This window comes from Microtus pennsylvanicus, chromosome 2 (genome assembly GCF_037038515.1).
Source record: "Microtus pennsylvanicus isolate mMicPen1 chromosome 2, mMicPen1.hap1, whole genome shotgun sequence".
Classification (NCBI taxonomy): Eukaryota; Metazoa; Chordata; class Mammalia; order Rodentia; family Cricetidae; genus Microtus; species Microtus pennsylvanicus.
In genome coordinates, this window is record NC_134580.1 from 95535153 (window position 1) to 95554072 (window position 18920).

An 18920-nucleotide genomic window follows, 5' to 3' on the forward strand; every position below is an offset into this window, starting at 1 on the left:
TTTTCCATTTTTTTAGGTTTATTTATTATATATACAGTGTTCTGTCTGCATGCCTGCAGGCATGTTCTGTTTGCCTGTAGGCCAGAAGAGGGCGTCATATCTTACTACAAGTAGTTGTGAGCCACCACATGATTTCTGGGAATTGAACTCAGGACCTCTGGAAGAGCAGGCAGTGCTCTTAACTGCTGAGCCATCTCTCCAGCCCATTTTCTTAGTGCTTAGCAGGGATTTTGTTTGTTTTTAGATGTATTCATTTTCCTGTATGTTTGAGCACTATGCCTGCATGTAAGTATGTGTGCATGGTGTGCTTACGCCTACAGAGGTCAGAAGAAGGCATTAGTTTCCCTAGAGCTGGAGTTACTGATGGTTGGGAATCACCATGTGGATGCTGGGAACCGAACCCTGGTCATCTGTAAGTGCAGCAAGTATTCTTAACCACAAGCCATCTCTCCAGACTCAGCAGTTTGGAAAACACTAAGTTGGGGCCAGTAAGATGCCTTTGCAGGTAAAATCACTTGCTGTGGAAGCCTGGAGACCTAAGCTTAGTTTCTGGAACCAAGATAAAGCTGGAAGAAGAGAAACGACTCCACAAAGTTGTTTTCTAACATCCATACCCACACCATGGCATGTGTGCACATGTGTGTGTGTGTGCACGTGCATGTGTGCATGTGTGTGAGCGCGCGTGTGAGCCATTGCTCCATCTTGTGCACAGACAAACACGTATACATACAAACAAATATAAAATGAAAATCCTGAGGGAAAACTTTAATTCGTTCCTGTTAGAATGTTCTTAAATACTGACCAAGTTCTAAGATGTTCTCTTTATTTGTGATTTATTATCTATGCATCTCTAAAGACTTGATGTTGGTGTGTGAGACTTGCCAAAGTCACTTGTTTAAAGAAAGAGGGCTTGAACCCCCAAACTGCACCCAAGCTGGGGGTGAAGCCCAGGCTCCATCAACATGCTCTGTGAGGCAGGAAGAGACCCTGGCCACCATTCCTCCCACTGGGGACAGAGAAGCCAAGTTTCAACTTGTGTAATTTTAGAACAGGAGGTTTGGATCACCCCAAGACTGGCCTCTTAGAGTTCAGAGAGGAGGGAGCAGATTGGAGAGCAGAGGCCCACATTTGTGCAGCTAGCAATCTGAAGCATCACGAGTTTGGAAGGAAGTGCAGCAGATGTCACCCGCACCCACTGCAAAGCTGATCTCCACTCCCCACACCCACCCTTGGCTGGGATGTTGTGTTCGGGCACAGAGATCTAAGCTGAAACTAGCTAGTCTTGTTGCTTTGTTTGTTTTTTACCCCTGCCTTATTGTATTTAGTGAGAACACGCTGTCTCCACTAGTGACCAAGGTTTGCATCTGATTTGCTATCAGCTCCACCTTGAAAACTTAGGAACAGCTTTTTGCAAGAATAGGAGCACACCCCTCGAAGTTTACAAGGCACACTGCTTAAAAGAAAGCCTCTGGGTCCCGCTCCCCAGCTCGATTCTAAGTTGCTTAATAATGTCAGCTCCTCTGCGAAGCTGAACTTTGTGTCTCTGAATCCCTTTCCTAAAGAGGAGCTGGCAGTGTATGGGAAGGGAAGTCGAATGGACCCGGCACATAGCTAGTACGTAGTAATTATTCTCCCATGGGGATCTCACCGTTAGCAGGTGCACCAAGTCCTTGTTGGCATCCAGTGGTGGGGCCACCTCTTGCAGCTGGACCAGTTCATTGATATGATTGTAAAGGGCCAGGAGCTTTTGGACGTTCACCTTCCCATCCTCCAGATAGTCGGGCATGGCTTCATACAGGGAAATGAGGTCCTTGAGGTGCACCCCCAGGATGGGGATTTTGAAGTGGGTGCACTCCCCATAGGCTCGCCTGTAGTTGTCATAGTTTCTGCAGGAGGACAGCAGTTCAGTCATCTCACCCAGAACCTACAAAGCAGAGCAGACTGGTCACAGATGCCTGTGAGGCCGAGTGTGCCACCTTGCTTACGCGCATGTCTGCCGTGATTTTACCCCATTCTGCATTCATTGAACCATGCATGACGCATCTCATTTGTAGCTATTACAACTCTCAAATTAAAACTCCAGCCACGTCAAATGTCAGAGCATAGTCATAACCGAAGTATGTGTTCCTCGATTTTATCATTTTATATCAAAACGATTTATTCTTAGAACTAATATAAGCTCTTGACACAACAATTAGAGGTGCAGGAGGATACACCGTAAATAAGTGTCTTCGGAACCCCAAACTGTAAGTTGCCTTCCCTGGTGTCCTTGGAAGCCTCCAGAAACATCATGTTGAATCGTGTCCAGCTTGTGAGGTCAGCAGGCATAGCCTTAGCTGCTGGCCTGGGAAGCTGTGTTTTATTTGGGGAGGACAGGTTACTATTCTGTGGCTCAAGATTCTCAAAATGGGCCCATGCCTAAAGGGAGCAGCCAAAGACAGTCTTCTCAAACACACCGGGTTGGTGTCAGAACCCTGCTCCCCGAGTATGATGATGTCAGCTTTTCAGAAGTGAAGCGGGGTGGCTTTGCCATCATGTCTTCACATGTGATAACCCTATTAGTTAGACTCTATGCCAAATTCTCTTTAACAAGAGCCATGTCTATACAGTGAGGGAGTAGAGGCTTGGACTGTGCCCACCCAGTCATTCCGAGACAGCAAGAGATCCCCCGTCATCCCTTTGTCAAATACTGCGGGCAGGTGTGAGCTATGTGAACCCACGAGATGAGATGAACAGCGGGATGTAAGATATATTAATTTTTGTTAGTGTTTCCATGGTTTCTGATACCTAAGCGATCTTTTCAGTAACAGTTCAGTAGAACTGTTGGGAATGAAAAGGTGACTAAAGACATTTCTGGGTACCCAGCCATAGAGAAGGGGCTTCTCACGGGTCCAGCATGGCGATGGGAGGGGCTAATTAAAAGAGACTCCTTGTAAGGAGGATGATGGACAGGGATATCGAGACTCAGGAATCTTTCCCTATAAAGAACCCCCTCTTCCAGGTTAGGATGTTTATGATTTGTGGATAGCAAAGTCCCGAGACACGAGATGACAGCGCTCAAACAGCCATCATTACCTAGCCCGTGCCATGCACGGCTCACCACATCACGGTGGGCGGTACGTACGCTAGCAACCCTCTGCCACAGAGATTAAGGAGATCCTGTGACATCTAACTAAGAGTGCGGGACAGTCCATGAGACACTTCAGGAAACCATTGTGAGTAAACCGTGTCATAAAACCGTAGCAAGTGACCAGGGGATGCAGCTCGGTGACCAGGCCCTTCTCAACAATACCGTATCTAAAGAGTACATTTCCAGCTCTGGAAATTCAAGGGTCCGGAAAGTCTGCAAGTGTGCTGGGTGAGCTAGGGCTCCAGGCTGCCACTGCATAAATACATCTGACACACGCTATGAGCAACTGAGCTTCTATTTGTTTGGGTGAAACATTCCGAAGTGAGGAGAGACTAGGAGAGTATTGAACATTTGACGCCTTGTAGACACAGGGAAGAGGCACACGTTATTTCTTCTCAGTGGTCTGTCAGAGAGAGGCACAGTGACACTGCAGCCGGGCAGAATCTCACACACGCTCCGGTCTGTGACTCACGCATCCTGATTTCCTTACGGTTTGCCTGCCTGGCCCCTAACCTGGTTGAGCAGGGGTGTGTAGTCTTCGGGGCCCCGGAACACACAGGTCACTGACCTTATTGATCTCATGCGGGACATGTGAACTTGTCTCCTTGAGCCTGGAGATGGAGCTGTGGCACAGCCCCCCGATCACAGCCATCAGCGTGTTGAAGTTCTGCAGCTGGTGGAGCTTCTGTGGCACAGGACACATGACAACAGTCACTGTACATGTCATCACACGGGGGTGCCTAGAGGCGACATCTCTGTGCTGTGCATTTTCTGTATAACGTCAGACTAACAGCCAGGGGCTTCAGTTTTCTCCCTTTTTATTGACCTCTAGAGCAGATCCGAGATCAGCAGGGAGGACACATGGCTCTCTTTCGTGGTATCTGATCTGTGAACTATCATCTAAACCGTTGGTGTCTAAGGATCATTGAGTACATACAATGAAGACTTCTGGAGCTAACACCATACGTTCTGGCTCCCTAGACTGGGGATAGGCTTAGAAAGTATGTCACATCTGTCTTTAATAAATATCAGAGCCGATGTGGGCCATTTCCAAACTTGGGGAAATACTGGTGCAGGCCATTCTGGGTTGGAAAATGTAACAGGTACAACCGTATTTTCTTTATCCTATTGCCAGGCTTATTGTTGAGGATCTTATGTGTGCTTATGCCAGTGAAGGATAATAGCTGGGGAAGAGAAGTTAGGATCTCTGCTCCTTAAACATCGACCATGCTATTCACGGAGCCTCAACTCAAGAACCTAAGACAACTCAGGCTGGGCTGGCTCTGCCTATCTGCTGGCCGTATGTCTAGTTATGAGAAGCTCATGTGTCTCCCGAAAAAGCATTACAGAGCTGAGTGTGGATCTTGACGTGGTCCACATGGCCTTCCACTTTGCTCCCGGGTGAGAACGAAGAAGAGCTGCATGTCTAGACCAGCAGACAACAGAAGGCGCACACGCCTCGTTGTGTGTCGGAGGGGACATAACTCTGATACGCTGGACTCAAGGAAGAAGTCATTTACCCCACGGCCTAGGATCTCAGTCCAGCCACTTACCTGAGCCACGTGGATGAACTTGATGAAGACCTCTGCGCGCAGCTGCGGGGTGGGACGGCTGAGCACCATCAGCTGTACCCACTGGGAGATGCCATTGCACAGGGCGATGGACCGCTCCATGGTGGGGTTCTCCTTCACACAGCTATTTACCAGGTAATTTTGATAATCAGAGAACTGGAGGGAAAAAAAAGGACAACCATCAGGTATTCTTGGAGTTCCGAGGGGCACATCAGCTCTGCTCACTGGTGGCTGGGAACCAGTATGGGCAAACAAGCCTGTGGCTACCGCCCTGGCATCTTTGCTACCAGGTCACAAAGAACGATGGATGGGAGGTCACATTGGGATCTCTCTGTATGACGTCCATTAGGCGCATAAGGATGGATACAAGTAATTAACCCAGGACCTTTTTTTTTTAATATTTATTTATTATGTATACAATATTCTTTCTGCGTGTATGCCTGAAGGCCAGAAGAGGGCACCAGACCTCATTTCAGATGGTTGTGAGCCACCATGTGGTTGCTGGGAATTGAACTCAGGACCTTTGGAAGAGCAGGCAATGCTCTTAACCGCTGAGCCATCTCTCCAGGCTCCCAAGTAATTACCCAAATGACGTACTTGAGAAGATAGCTTTCTCCCTCCTGAACAGAGCACAGCACAGTAGAAAATGTTTATTAGTTCTAGCTGTGAATCTCCTGTTGGAGAACACAATTCTCCTTCTAGAACCATCTGCTGTCTACAAAAGCTGTGATCATAAAACCTCCCTGCTTAGGACGCGAGCCTGCTATAGACATCAAGATAACACATGGTATGGAAGCACAGTTCCACGCAAACGTGCGGTGGTGCTAACAGGAAGATCATGCTAACACTAGCCTGTCTGAACTACCCTGAGCAGGGGCCAAGGTACCCGAAACACAGCTAAGTAGACACACAGTGACCTTGTTTTCCCAACCTGTCAGTAGCATTAGCTATGGGCAACAATGGGACTGCAAGTGTCCCATTGATATCAATGGGACTGTGTGGTCTAAGTGATGATTATAGCTGACATGTCTCTCGGCTTCAGCAGTAAAGAAGAACCTAGTCTCCCGGGATACTGCTATGGGAGGCTGTGGTGATGTGCTGATCTCTGCACTTTGAAAGCCGGGGTGGGCAGGTCAGATAGCCAGTAGAATGTGAGCGAAGCATCAGGACCAATCTAAGCGCCAGCGCATGCCGGGCTGTGCCACTTTCCTAGTGCTCCAGAGATGATGGGAATGCCAACCGGAGAAAGACTGGCCACTCCCACTAATCACACCTGTTAGACTTGTGGTGTGGTGGAAAAGCAACTTTCGAGACTACACACACACACACACACACACACACAGAGAGAGAGAGAGAGAGAGAGAGAGAGAGAGAGAGAGAGAACATGAATGTCTGTTTTGCCTAAATAAAACAGATGCCCAGATGCCCATTAATCGATCTCCATCCATGGTGCTGCGATTGCTGGCAGGTGCACATATCCCAGTGAGACAATCGCACTTTTTAGAAGAGCTGGGAGGACTGCCACAGCAAGCAAAGGTCTACCTGGCTCTAAGAGGAAGTGTTCACCCTCATTACGACGAATGCACTATGTCCCTTCTCACTTGAAATAAGTTCAATCCATTTGTCTCTTTAAAGAGAGAGAATTATCCACGAAATAAAGTTTTCCCATAAAGGGCTAAAAAAAAATCACAGCAGAGCTACATTTCCCCAATGTTGGAGGGAAAGTTACTATTTGTAACTGCATAGGAAAAATAAAAGCAAACAAGAACCCACTGAAAAAGCCTTCTATGAAGGGGCCACGGCACTCAAAAGAGAGAAGGCTTTTATCTGTAAACAGAACACTGTTCCACCCAGAGAGGCTGGCTCTGATTCCTTCTCCTCCCTCCACTTCTGCGTCCCCACAGCTGAGCACCGGCATCAAGCAGACATCACGCAGGCCCAGGACAGCTCTGCCAGTTTCTCCGGCACAGCTCTGATTTCCAATGTGATAACGTTCCCTTTTCAAAGGCTTTCAGCTCTGTCTAGCCTTGGGACCCAGGAGGTGGGTTAAATGGAAAATTCCCAGCCTCACAATGGGGGCCCAGTGCTTTATCTGAGGGGTGCCCAGGAGGAAACTAGGTAGTTGGCACCGGGGAGCCTTTGGATCCAGCTCCAAGGGGAAGCTCTTGGGTCTCTGGTTGGGTGATGGCAGTCAGGGTGTTATGGGAGAAGCTATGACATAATCTCTGCGATCTGGTTTGCTCATCTCCTTCCACAAGCAGCTGGGCTCAGGAAGTTGGGGCTGAGTGACTGGGAGACCTGAGCCTCAACTGGAATAAGCTGTGTAGCCCTTGCTCAAATCAATCCCGTGACCCTCCACCCTCCACCTGGGGAACACAGGTCATTCTAAGGCACCAGCAAAGTACTGACTAGCCTCAGAGCGAAAACTGAAGACGGTCCCTGGGGGAGGGAGGGGCGCCTGAGTGGAATAAGTGTGTCATATTTCAGAAAAGCACATTGGCCGGGGATAGCAGGTTGCAGCTAACACGGTGACAAGCTCTCTTGTGTGGAACAGTGTCTCGGGTGTCCTGTGGAGTTAGTTGGGAGGACCGTAGTGAGAACAGGATGTGCCGGGACGGTTGCCGATGGTTAAGTAAAGCCCCCTCTCTCCCTTCAGCTCTCTCTACCTTTGCTCTGCTTGGCTATACCAGCAGCATGAGTTAGGTAAGCATAAGTATGGTAATGCCGGCCATGTCGGCACTGTTTCAGGAATTTAAGTATGTTTTAGAAAGACGGGCCATCTTTGTTTTATTTTTAGGACTTCCCAGAGCTATTCAAAGCCTACCCTGGAATCCCAACTCCTAGGGAACCTACTCCCGCTTTTTCTTTTGTTCTTCTTCTTTTTTTTTTTTTTAAACAAATTATAAAACAGTTTTCTGAAAGTGTAATGATTTTCAGGGTGGGAGGGCGTGTGCATCCTCACAGGCAAGCCTGCATGCAGGATATCATGTGTACCCCGCACCCAGCACATATCTTGATAGACTGAGTGAATGCTAGAATGGACGGTCTGTGGGCACAGAGGGTGTGACAAGGGGAAGCAGAGCCCAGGCAGCCAAAGGAGATCTGATGGCTTTGGGTTTCCAGATCCCATGATGCCTGCTAGGGAAATCTGGCACCACGGCAGGGAGGGGATCATGCTGGGTCAGGAGGGCAGCTGGCTGCTGATATCCTCTGCTCGTGTCCCTAAGCTCCCCAGAGTAGGTTTCCTCTCGCCCCTTGGCTACGTACAGAGATCCTTCGGAAGGACTTGAACTCAAGGTAGGTGAGGTGTTCAGACAGTTCCTCGGGTTCCAGATGGTCAAACAGCAGGGAGACTTTCCGCTTCTTGCTGGTGTTTGATTTTATCCTCTGGGTCAGTTTCCTGGACCAGTCTCGAGAATTACTGTTGTGGGGAGAAGAGAAAGGGAGATGACAGGAAGAATAAACCACAGCTGCTCTTCAGGAGTGAGCACACTAGCATTATCCACAGAATACCCAACGCACAGCGAGCTTCGGTGGGCGCAAATAGCGCACCAGCTGAGTTTTCCCCAGTCAATTGTTCCCCTGGGATAGCAATCCAAAGAAGTGAGCCTCCTGGATTCAGTAAGAGGGACAGCAGGGAAGTGGGAAGGGACACTTTTAGGCTTTAGTCCTGGCTCTTCTTCTGGTCTTAATATAGCTACTCTTCTGATGCGTTCCTTCATTGCTGTGAGGGTCGCAGGACTGTTGGCGGCATTCATAAGAGGAGGTAGAACCAGCAGAACTCAAAGAGAAACAGAGAGAAGACACTCTGCTGCAAGGATCATTGGTAGGAACCTGAGGTCACCCTGGGCAGAAACAAGTTATTTTCCTTCAATGTCCCCAGTTACAAAAGTGGCCATATAAACTAGCTGGCCCTAGAACGACCCAGTGATGCCTTGATGTCCTCACAGCTCTCCCCAGAGTCTCTCTTAGTCTCTGTTTCATGCTAAGCAGAGGAAAGCAGTGTTGGAAAGCAGCGGGCATAAATTTGTGTTTCTAAAGGGCATTTCTGAGAGCTTTGTTGGCTCTGGACATATGCGTTGCCTGATTTTAAGTTTGGGCAAGGCTGCAATTCTGTAGATCTCTCCCACATTGTATTCAAGACTCTCAAATGTATGGCAAAGGAAAAAGTAACCTAAATACATCAAGTCAGGCCGTATCCTCAACTAACATTTTCTAAAGAACGCACGGTGAAAAATTCTGGGAGAGAAAATCCGGCTAGAAACCAAGTAGCCTGGATTCTAGGCTTTTTTTTTTTTCATCTTTAAAATGGAAAGGTTGTTACTTTGAAAAAAAAGCAACTCTTTTATCTATCAAGTTGTGTAATTCCAAGCAAAGAAGTAAGAGAGGACCCACGTGGATGGGCAGATTGATCTGGGATTGATGCATACAGCTTTGAAATCATTTCTTTGTGGATGGGTGTTACAAGCCTGACTCGGAGAGCAGTTACAGCTCCGCCGCTAGTGCACAGCTCAGCTGCGTCAAACAGATGGCAGCAACAAGATGAGGGGTAGAGACCAGTCACAGCCCCAGACCAGTCACAGCCCCCAGACCAGTCACAGCCCCCAGACCAGTCACAGCCCCAGACCAGTCACAGCCCCAGACCAGTCACAGCCCCCAGGCCAGTCAGTCACAGCCCCAAGACCAGTCACAGCCCCCAGACCAGTCACAGCCCCCAGACCAGTCACAGCCCCAGACCAGTCAGTCACAGCCCCAGACCAGTCAGTCACAGCCCCCAGGCCAGTCACAGCCCCCAGACCAGTCACAGCCCCCAGACCAGTCACAGCCCCAGACCAGTCACAGCCCCCAGACCAGTCACAGCCCCAGACCAGTCAGTCACAGCCCCAGACCAGTCAGTCACAGCCCCCAGGCCAGTCACAGCCCCCAGGCCAGTCACAGCCCCAGACCAGTCACAGCCCACAGACCAGTCACAGCCCCAGACCAGTCAGTCACAGCCCCAGACCAGTCAGTCACAGCCCCAGACCAGTCAGTCACAGCCCCAGACCAGTCACAGCCCCAGACCAGTCAGTCACAGCCCCAAGACCAGTCACAGCCCCCAGACCAGTCACAGCCCCCAGACCAGTCACAGCCCCAGACCAGTCAGTCACAGCCCCAGACCAGTCAGTCACAGCCCCCAGGCCAGTCACAGCCCCCAGACCAGTCACAGCCCCCAGACCAGTCACAGCCCCAGACCAGTCACAGCCCCCAGACCAGTCACAGCCCCAGACCAGTCAGTCACAGCCCCAGACCAGTCAGTCACAGCCCCCAGGCCAGTCACAGCCCCCAGGCCAGTCACAGCCCCAGACCAGTCACAGCCCACAGACCAGTCACAGCCCCAGACCAGTCAGTCACAGCCCCCAGGCCAGTCACAGCCCCCAGGCCAGTCACAGCCCCAGACCAGTCACAGCCCACAGACCAGTCAGTCACAGCCCACAGACCAGTCAGTCATAGCCCCCAGGCCAGTCACAGCCCCAGACCAGTCACAGCCCCCAGACCAGTCAGTCACAGCCCCCAGACCAGTCACAGCCCCCAGACCAGTCAGTCACAGCCCCCAGGCAAAAACAGGATTTTGTGTGAATTAATCTCTCCAATATGCTGCCATTCTAGAACTCTGTATTTTGGGAATTGGTATTATTGCAAAATAATTAACCACACATAAAAACCCCAGCATGTAATATGTGTGACCTTCTTCTCCAAATTAAGAAGGCCTCATTTTCCTGAGTGAGCCAACTGTGTGAATAAGGAACTCGAAGAACAATGTAAACATCCCCGAGCTCCTTCTCGGCTCTGAGAACCTAATGGTCTTACACAGACATCTACCACGTGTTCTCACTCTCTGCTTGGGACATTTGGCACTAGTGCCTGGGCCATGTTAGTGCAGGGGTGCCTGTTGTACCAACTACAAATAAGGCCTTGGTCCAGACACTGGACTTTTGGTTTCTCACGGACTGACTACCTTCTGCTCTTAGCTCCCATCCCCTGCAGCTTCTTCACTGGGGACCTCTCTGCTTCCCTAGTGAATGTCAAGTTATCTGGTGGTGGCGCACATCTTTAAGCCCAGCACTCAGGAGGCAGAGGCAGGTAGATCTCTGCGAGTTCAAGGCCAGCCTAGTCTACAGAGTGAGTTCCAAGGACAGTCAGGGCTACACAGGGAAACCCTGTCTCGAAGAAAACATACACACACACACACACACACACAAACAAAAACAAAACAAAATGTCAAATTGTCAAGTTATCTTTGGTGGGGCTCTCTGAGCCTTCTTGGAGGTGGAGAGAATTAGAGGCCCAGCAACACAGCTCAGGTTACTGGAGGGAAGTGGTTTTGAGGGACCCACCAGGACCTTAACACTCACATTTGTGTCGTGTCAATGAGGCGGCAGTGTGACTCCTCACCGTTGGCTTTCACCAGGTCCTGAAACTCTTCCATGGTGCTGGTCAAGCTGGCGTCCATTTTGAACATGATCCAGAATTCTGTTATCCAATACCTACAAAGAGGGAGTTAGGAAAAACACTGAGCCTAGGGCTTCGCAGTTAGGCAGATTCCCAAAGGAATCTGAGGCTACAAAAAGTTCTCAGAAGAAGACAGAGGGTCATTTGTCTGTGGTAAAAAAAAAGTCTGGGGGTAGGGGATGCCTGGGAGGGAAGAAAACCGTCTAGCAGGCTTTAGTGTCTCCACACACAAATGCTTTGACGGGACAAGGCCTGTCATATCAGAGAAGCCAGACAGGATCTAGACATGGCCCTGTAAACAAGCAAATATTCAAAACTGGGGTGTGCAAAGTTTGTTTTATTATATGTTGCTATAACTATAAAAAATAATGCTTACCAAAAACTTAGATTTTTTTACAACAGAAAGCTAAGCAAAAGATACACATTATAAAAGCATTCTACACACACACACATACTGATTTTATGTTTTTGTTGTTGTTGTTTTGTTTTTTGAGACGGGGTTTCTCTATATAGGTCTGGCTGTTCTGGAGCTCAGTCTGTAGACCAGGCTGGCATCGTACTCAAGAGATCTGTCTGCCTCTGCTTCTCCAGTCCTGGGATTAAAGGCATGCAAAAGCAAGGGCATGGTGAGACAGGGGAACATAAGCAGAAAGGGATGGAAAGGAACAAAGTATAATGACATTTATGTTTGAAAACGTCATAATGCAACCAATGAATTTCATGTTAACTTACAAATTAGTAAAAACTACTAAAAACACTTAAATTTTTGGTTGTGAACCTAGTCTTTAATGGCTGACAGACACTGAGAAAAACAATTAATAAATGGGACCTCCTGAAACTGAAAAGCAAAGGACACAGTCAACAAGACAAAACAACAGCCTACAGAATGGGAAAAGATCTTCACCAACCCCACATCAGGCAGAGACTGGGAGATGCAGACTAGGAGGACCAGAAAGAGCAGAAGTCCAGAGAGCATCTTTTCATCTCACCGCACTCCACATAGTCTTCAAATCATGCAGACATTACCTGACAAAATAGCAGATCTTCAGACAAATTCCCGGAGATTGCTTCTCCAAGGCATCCTTATATGTAGGGCCGTGGTTAAGGGAAATGAAGACATATTACAGAAACCATAAAACTTCAGTCTTTGGAAGTATTTACCAAATCAAACTCGGAAATATGGGCAAATTTCTTCTTGCTTGTGCTCAAGGGACTAGGAACTAGGAGTCCAGCTGAATGAATAAGTTAGAGATCTCCTGAATCTTTAAAAAATTTTCCAGTAATTGATTTATGCAGTAACTACATGGGCAGTGATTTAAGAAAATATATATCCATATTTATTCAAATGTGTTGATAATTAAGAACAATAACATGAACATTTTCTCCTATATACACATATACATATATATGTATACATATGTACATATACACACATATACACACATGCACACACACACACACACACACACATCAGGCATTATTTGACCCACCTTGTGCATTGCCATGGCAAGGCAACAGAGGAATCCAAAAATATAACCAAAGAGCGCTTTAACAGTCTTTATAATTCTGACTATTTTGAAGGAACAACAACAAAAAAATCCTTGTGTTTACCTGTCTTTTGAGATATAAGAAAAATGTATTTGCATATTTAAGAATCTGATGAGACGGTTAAGAGCATTGCCTGCTCTTCCAAAGGTCCTGAGTTCAATTCCCAGCAACCATCTGTAATGAGGTCTGGTGCCTTCTTCTGGCCTTCAGGCATACATGCAGAAAGAATATTGTATACATAATAAATAAATAAATAAATAAATAAATAAATAAATAAATAAATAAATATCTGATGAGAACCCTAGTCCCATGGTAAATATGGGTGGGTCCTACCATCTTTCTTTTGTTGACAGTTTGAAGAGCTGGCTGGCTGTCCCTCAAGGTCACGGCCTCTTTCTCTTTTAACAATTGAGACATGGTAATTGCAATCTAGGGGTCAGTGATTTCCAGCTGGGCCAGGGAGATGGGTCTAGTGACAACCAGCCCAAATCCCATAACTGGGGTGGAAATGCTGTGAATGTATTCCCCTTGGAAAAGTCAGTTAAATAAGAGAAGGTGGGGCTCATCAGGACCCCAGTGTTCTGTTTCCTAGGAAAGCCTGTGGCATTTTGAATGATCTTGAGCATCTTGGACCCATAGACTTGAAACTTAAGTGTGGAACATTTGGTTAAGTGCAGAAGACAGGTTTTAAGATGAAAGCTTACTGATTTTATGCTCAGCTTTAGAACATTTATGATAATGTTAGTCCATTAGAGTGATAAATCACAACTCAAGAAAAAAATATGACACTGTGCTTCTTAAAGATGAGCAAAGTAATCTTGAAAATACAAAGAATTATGCTAAAATTTGTAATTTTAATAAATATAATTGAAAAATTAAATATGAATATATTTGTTTCTTATTAAACTCTGTTCTTGAAACTAAACACGCACACACGTGCGTGCATGCATGCATGTGCACACACACATCATAATCCTCTTCCACACAAAACCACATCAACAACACAATCAAAATCAAAGTATGTCCAGGCTTCCAGTGGCAGATGGATGAAGGGAAAGGCTCAGAAGCCAAGCACATAGAATGACCACACGTTTCTTTGTTGCGATAAGAAAATGTGTAGCATCAGCATAAATAGCACAGGGCACATTCTTGATAAATGCTTTCAGGGTTCTATGCTTTTATCATAGAACAAGCTTTTTAAAACTTGTTGAAAGTTTTATTCTTCCTTAGTAAAAGGGAAGGGGACACAGATAGACAGACAGACAGACAGATACACCTCTCTTTTGAAAGAGCTAAGTGGAAATGTCAAGTCAAGGGAGCTGGATTGTTTTCCAGTGTAGCCTGCTCCCTAGCCTCCTGATGTTTGGTGCACAGGAGCTACATTCTGTGCAGACCTCAGCAGCACTGGACTGCGAGGCTCTGAGCATCCTTCAGAAGGAGGAAGTACCCCCAGCTCTCGGCTGTGTGCCGTGGCAAAGGCAGCCTGCTCAAGGCTGCTGCTCCTGTTTTAGGCAACGGTACTGTTGCCTGCGACTGAAAATACAGGAGCCAGTGCAGGGTTGAGGAGAAACTGGAATGCTACGTGGGGTTAAGGAAAGAGACACACAAACACTGGAGGCAAGCTAACAAATAATTTGAATGCCTTAAAATGTTAGCAGGATATGCTGGCCCAGACCTTCAGTTTATGATAGAGAACTGAAAACTTGAAAGCCATCCTGGGCCCATAGAGTGGTGGGGGAATCATCGCGTGAAACCTCCCACAAAAGGTTGCCGAGTGAGAAGACAGCAGATGGACCGTGTGCGCAAGCGTGCTTCTGGGAGAGGTTCCACAAGGACCTAGGAAGGTCATGGAAAGGTACAGTTCAGGAGTCCTGGGGGAAAGGTCTCAGAGGCCTGGACTGTCCAGTGCTTCTGGAAGGTATGAGCAAGGACGGAGTGAAGCCCCTGGGCTTGGCAGCTGAGAGGCCCCGGCGACAGCAGAGGAGAGTCTGCGTGCTTCCGTGGGCGCTGCAGTTGTGCCGCGGAGTGAGTAGGAGGAGAGGTTGGAAGCTGGGAAGGCAGAGCGTTTCAGAAGGTTTCACATCCAATTTCTAATCCTAACAGCCGAAGAAAGGGGAAACAGGGTTGAGGTTATTTTTAGATGCGGGGCATTTGAATGTGCCGCGGCTGGGGGGCAGGTGCCGCTGAAGGGCTGGGTGCGGGCACAGCGGAGAGAGGGTGGTGCGTGGGGGATGTTGCAGGGCAGGCAGTGTAAGGGGTTGCTGCAGGAACAGCACCCAGTGCTGCCCCAAAGGAGGCCACTCAAGTACTTTTGGTTCTGAGACGAGCACAGCTTTAAGGAGAAGTGTTTAATTACTGGCCTTGTTCACAGTTACTGGTGCATGGAGTCAGGTAGAGCAGAGTGAATTGCTTTGAAAGTCTCTGTAGAGGAGGCACCTACTTACTATAGGTATGTCTCTTAGGTGGCCTTCTCCCTAGCTCTACCCTTGTCATTGCCCCTGGAACTTGGTCTCTGAGACGGAAGATAGAGCTTCATGAAGGAGGTTTAGAGAAGCGAGTCTGTCCTGGCTGCTTCGTCTCCCCCTTTCTTTCCTAGGTTGTAGTGATTTTTTGTTTGTTTTGTTTTGTTTTTTGGAAAAGGATTTGCACAGTCACATGTCCTGACTCATCCGCAGAGACCTAGGCCTCAGGTGCTGGCTGGTCCCCTATAGCACTTTTTCTCTTGGGGACAACAACTCAACAGTATCGCTGGTGCTCTGAAGGAAAAAGTGGGCACTTTCCACATCCTGCCACAGGGGGCGCAGATCTAACAAGGTCTAAGCGGCTCATAGTGCCACAGCCTAGAGTAAGAAGGCAGTGCAGATCATGTAGCCTTTCTTCAGAGCCTAGGACGGATGAAGGACTCATACAAAGTCCATTCAGAGCTCACAACTGTGCCGGTCAGTCTGTGTAGCATGAATAGGATTTGTGACTAGTGTTTAAGGAAAAATTTTTTAATAGCAAGAAATATTAATGTCTGCATTTGTAGGATGATTTCTTTGACCATCTACCACTCAGAGAAGTCAGCATAAATAATACTGTCCTACCTAAAAAGAAGCTACACACACAGGCGCACAATACAAGTTCACATACACACAGGTATACATGCACACAGGTGCACACATATAAGTTCACATACACACAGGTGCACACATACACGTTTACATACACACAGGTATACATACGCACACAGGTGCACACATACACGTTCACATACACACAGGTATACATACGCACACAGGTGCACACATACATGTTCACATACACACAGGTATACATACGCACACAGGTGCACACATACACGTTCACATACACACAGGTATACATACGCACACACAGGTGCACACATACAAGTTCACATACACACAGGTATACATGCACACACAGGTGCACACATACAAGTTCACATACACACAGGTATACATGCACACATACATGTTCACATACATATAGGTATACATGCACACACAGGTGCACACATACAAGTTCACATACACACAGGTATACATACGCACACAGGTGCACACATACATGTTTACATACACACAGGTATACATACGCACACAGGTGCACACATACACGTTCACATACACACAGGTATACATGCACACACAGGTGCACACATACATGTTCACATACATACAGGTATACATGCACACACAGGTGCACATATACATGTTCACATACACACAGGTATACATACGCACACAGGTGCACACATACACGTTCACATACATACAGGTATACATACGCACACAAGTGCACATATAGCAGTGTGCACACACACAACTATATCCTTAAAGGGACAGATGAAGCCATTTACTGCTCAGGTTTATCCCACACCAATCGAAGTAAAAGCACCCTTGAAGCTGCAGCCTAAGCTGATGCCCAAGGATATAGGCTCATGAGCTTCTGCAGCAGCTCAGCCGAGGACATGATGATGCGGTGCATGGTCAGCACGACTTGTAACAGCTGGTTACTTCGACACAGGTTTCCATCTGCATCTGAAAATGCAAAGAGCAGCATGTGAGACCCTCAGCGAGAAATGGGGGGGGGTCCCCTCAGCATCCTTCAACACAGCCTCGGGCTGCCTGGTACTTCGTGTCCTCCCCTCTGGCTTTGCCATCCTCCATAACCCTCCCCATCACCAAGTGTTCATTAATCAAGCTGCCCAAAGGTGGTAGAATCTACACTTACATTGTATGTTTTATGGAACTCAAAGTTTATAGAATGTGGGGTTGAGAGGGGCTTCTCTAGGGTCACAGGCTTAATAATAAACAGTTAAAACATCTTTCAGAATTTGTACAAAGGCACATGGCTAGTTGGATATGTTTCTATGGTTCTCTCCTGGCCTTGGAAGGAGCTCAGACCAGCCAGGACCCTGAAGTACAAGCTGCCCCAATTCTAAGGCTTGTGGTGAAATCAAAGAGGGATGGTTGGCATAAACATTGCACGTGAAGAGTGGCAGTGGATTTTGAGGGTGGATTTTGCAATGATTTGCAAAAGACACCATTTGCATTTTTTTAAATCCCAATGAGTAGGAGTCCCAATCTGTGTTGTGCATAGTAGCATCAGGAGTAAGGATGCCCGGGAATGGTTTCTAGCACTGCTTTGGTTTCTATGGTATCAAATGTCAAGGGCTGTGCTGCTTGCCTCTGCCGTATCTACTCTCTGATCTTCACCATGAATCCATTTGTTGGGAAACTCTTTTTATATGCTGTGTGAAGATATGTCTCTGTCTTGACTCACCTGACTAAGGCACCCTTTGATTGGTTCAATAAGGAGCTGAATGGCCAATAGTTAGGCAGGAGAGCATAGGCGGGACTTCTGGGGTGAGATGGGAACTCTGGGAAAGAATTGGTGGCATGAGAGAGTCACTAGGCAGACACAGAGGAAGTTGAACATATGGTACTGAGGAGAGGTAATGAACCACGTGGCAGATGAAGATGAATATAAATGGGTTAATTTAAGTTTTAAGAGCTAGTTGGGAACAAACCAAGCTTTCACAATGAATAAAAAGTCTCCATGCCATTATCAGAGAGCTGGTGGTCCAAAAGAAGGACCTGCTTCTCACATTAGTCAGGACCACTTGCCAGCTGGATGCTAGTTGGATTTAGTCTTTTGAAGCAATCAGTAAGAGATGAGAGGAGAAAGAAGTCATGTTTCCTTTTCATCCCTCTCTGCTTTGACCCATTTCCTACCTCCTGGATGAACCGTCACAGAGGTTGGTCCTTCCTCATGGTTACAGCACTCACTAGGGTCTCAGACTTGTTATCTCCTGACTCATTGGACCTAAGGATGGGAATGGCTGCTGGGGGTTGAGCAGTTCTGACGTAACATCTTTCAATTCCATTCTCATCTCCATAAGTAGTCCTACCTAACTGTCTGTCTATCATCTATCAATCTATCAATCAATCAATCAATCTATCTATCTATCTATCATCTATTATGTATGTATGTATCTATCATCTATGTATGTATGTATTATCATCTATCTGTCTATCTATCTACCTATCTATCCATCTATCTTCTATCTATATTCTATGTATGTATGTGTCATCTATCTATCTATCTATCTATCTATCTATCTATCTATCTATCATCTATTATGTATGTATCTATCATCTATGTATGTATGTATTATCATCTATCTATCTATCTATCTATCATCTATCTATCTATCTATCTATCTATCTATCTATCTACTTATCTTCTACGTATGTATGTATGCATCTATCATCTATGTATGTATGTATCATCTATCTATCTATCTATCTATCTATCTATCTATCTATCTATCTATCTATCTATCTATCTATCTATCATCTATCTTTCCAGCCACTTTTCAACCATTCCGTTTCAATTTCTGTTTCCACTATTCCGTTTGTTGGATAGTTGTTTCTACAGTTGTCTCTTACATAGCCTAGGTTGGTCTTGAACTAGAGATCATCATGCCTCAGCCTCCCAACTGCTGGGATCCTAAGCACAAACCACCATGACTAGCCTAAGTATCTAATTTTCAGCGTCATCGATGAGCTCCACACTTCCGATCACTCCTCTGCCCTCATCTCGCTTCATGATTCAGTCAATCTTCACTCAAACCAAAGCCAAGCTGAGAGTCTCCTGGAAGGCTTTCTTCTCTT

At 46.9% G+C, this 18920-nt stretch overlaps 1 protein-coding gene across 1 annotated transcript in view; it reads right to left on the reverse strand.

Annotated features, from left to right (window-relative positions):
• Rasgrp1 (RAS guanyl releasing protein 1) overlaps positions 1 to 18920 on the reverse strand; it is a 65034-nt gene that overhangs the window by 12804 nt on the left and 33310 nt on the right. Inside the window, exons 3-9 of the mRNA XM_075961764.1 lie at positions 16676 to 16781; positions 12217 to 12279; positions 11094 to 11225; positions 7969 to 8122; positions 4684 to 4857; positions 3699 to 3815; positions 1649 to 1924 (exon numbers count right to left, since the gene is read on the reverse strand). Coding sequence (XP_075817879.1) covers positions 1649 to 1924; positions 3699 to 3815; positions 4684 to 4857; positions 7969 to 8122; positions 11094 to 11225; positions 12217 to 12279; positions 16676 to 16781 — 1022 coding nt within the window. The remainder of the gene's footprint in view (positions 1 to 1648; positions 1925 to 3698; positions 3816 to 4683; positions 4858 to 7968; positions 8123 to 11093; positions 11226 to 12216; positions 12280 to 16675; positions 16782 to 18920) is intronic.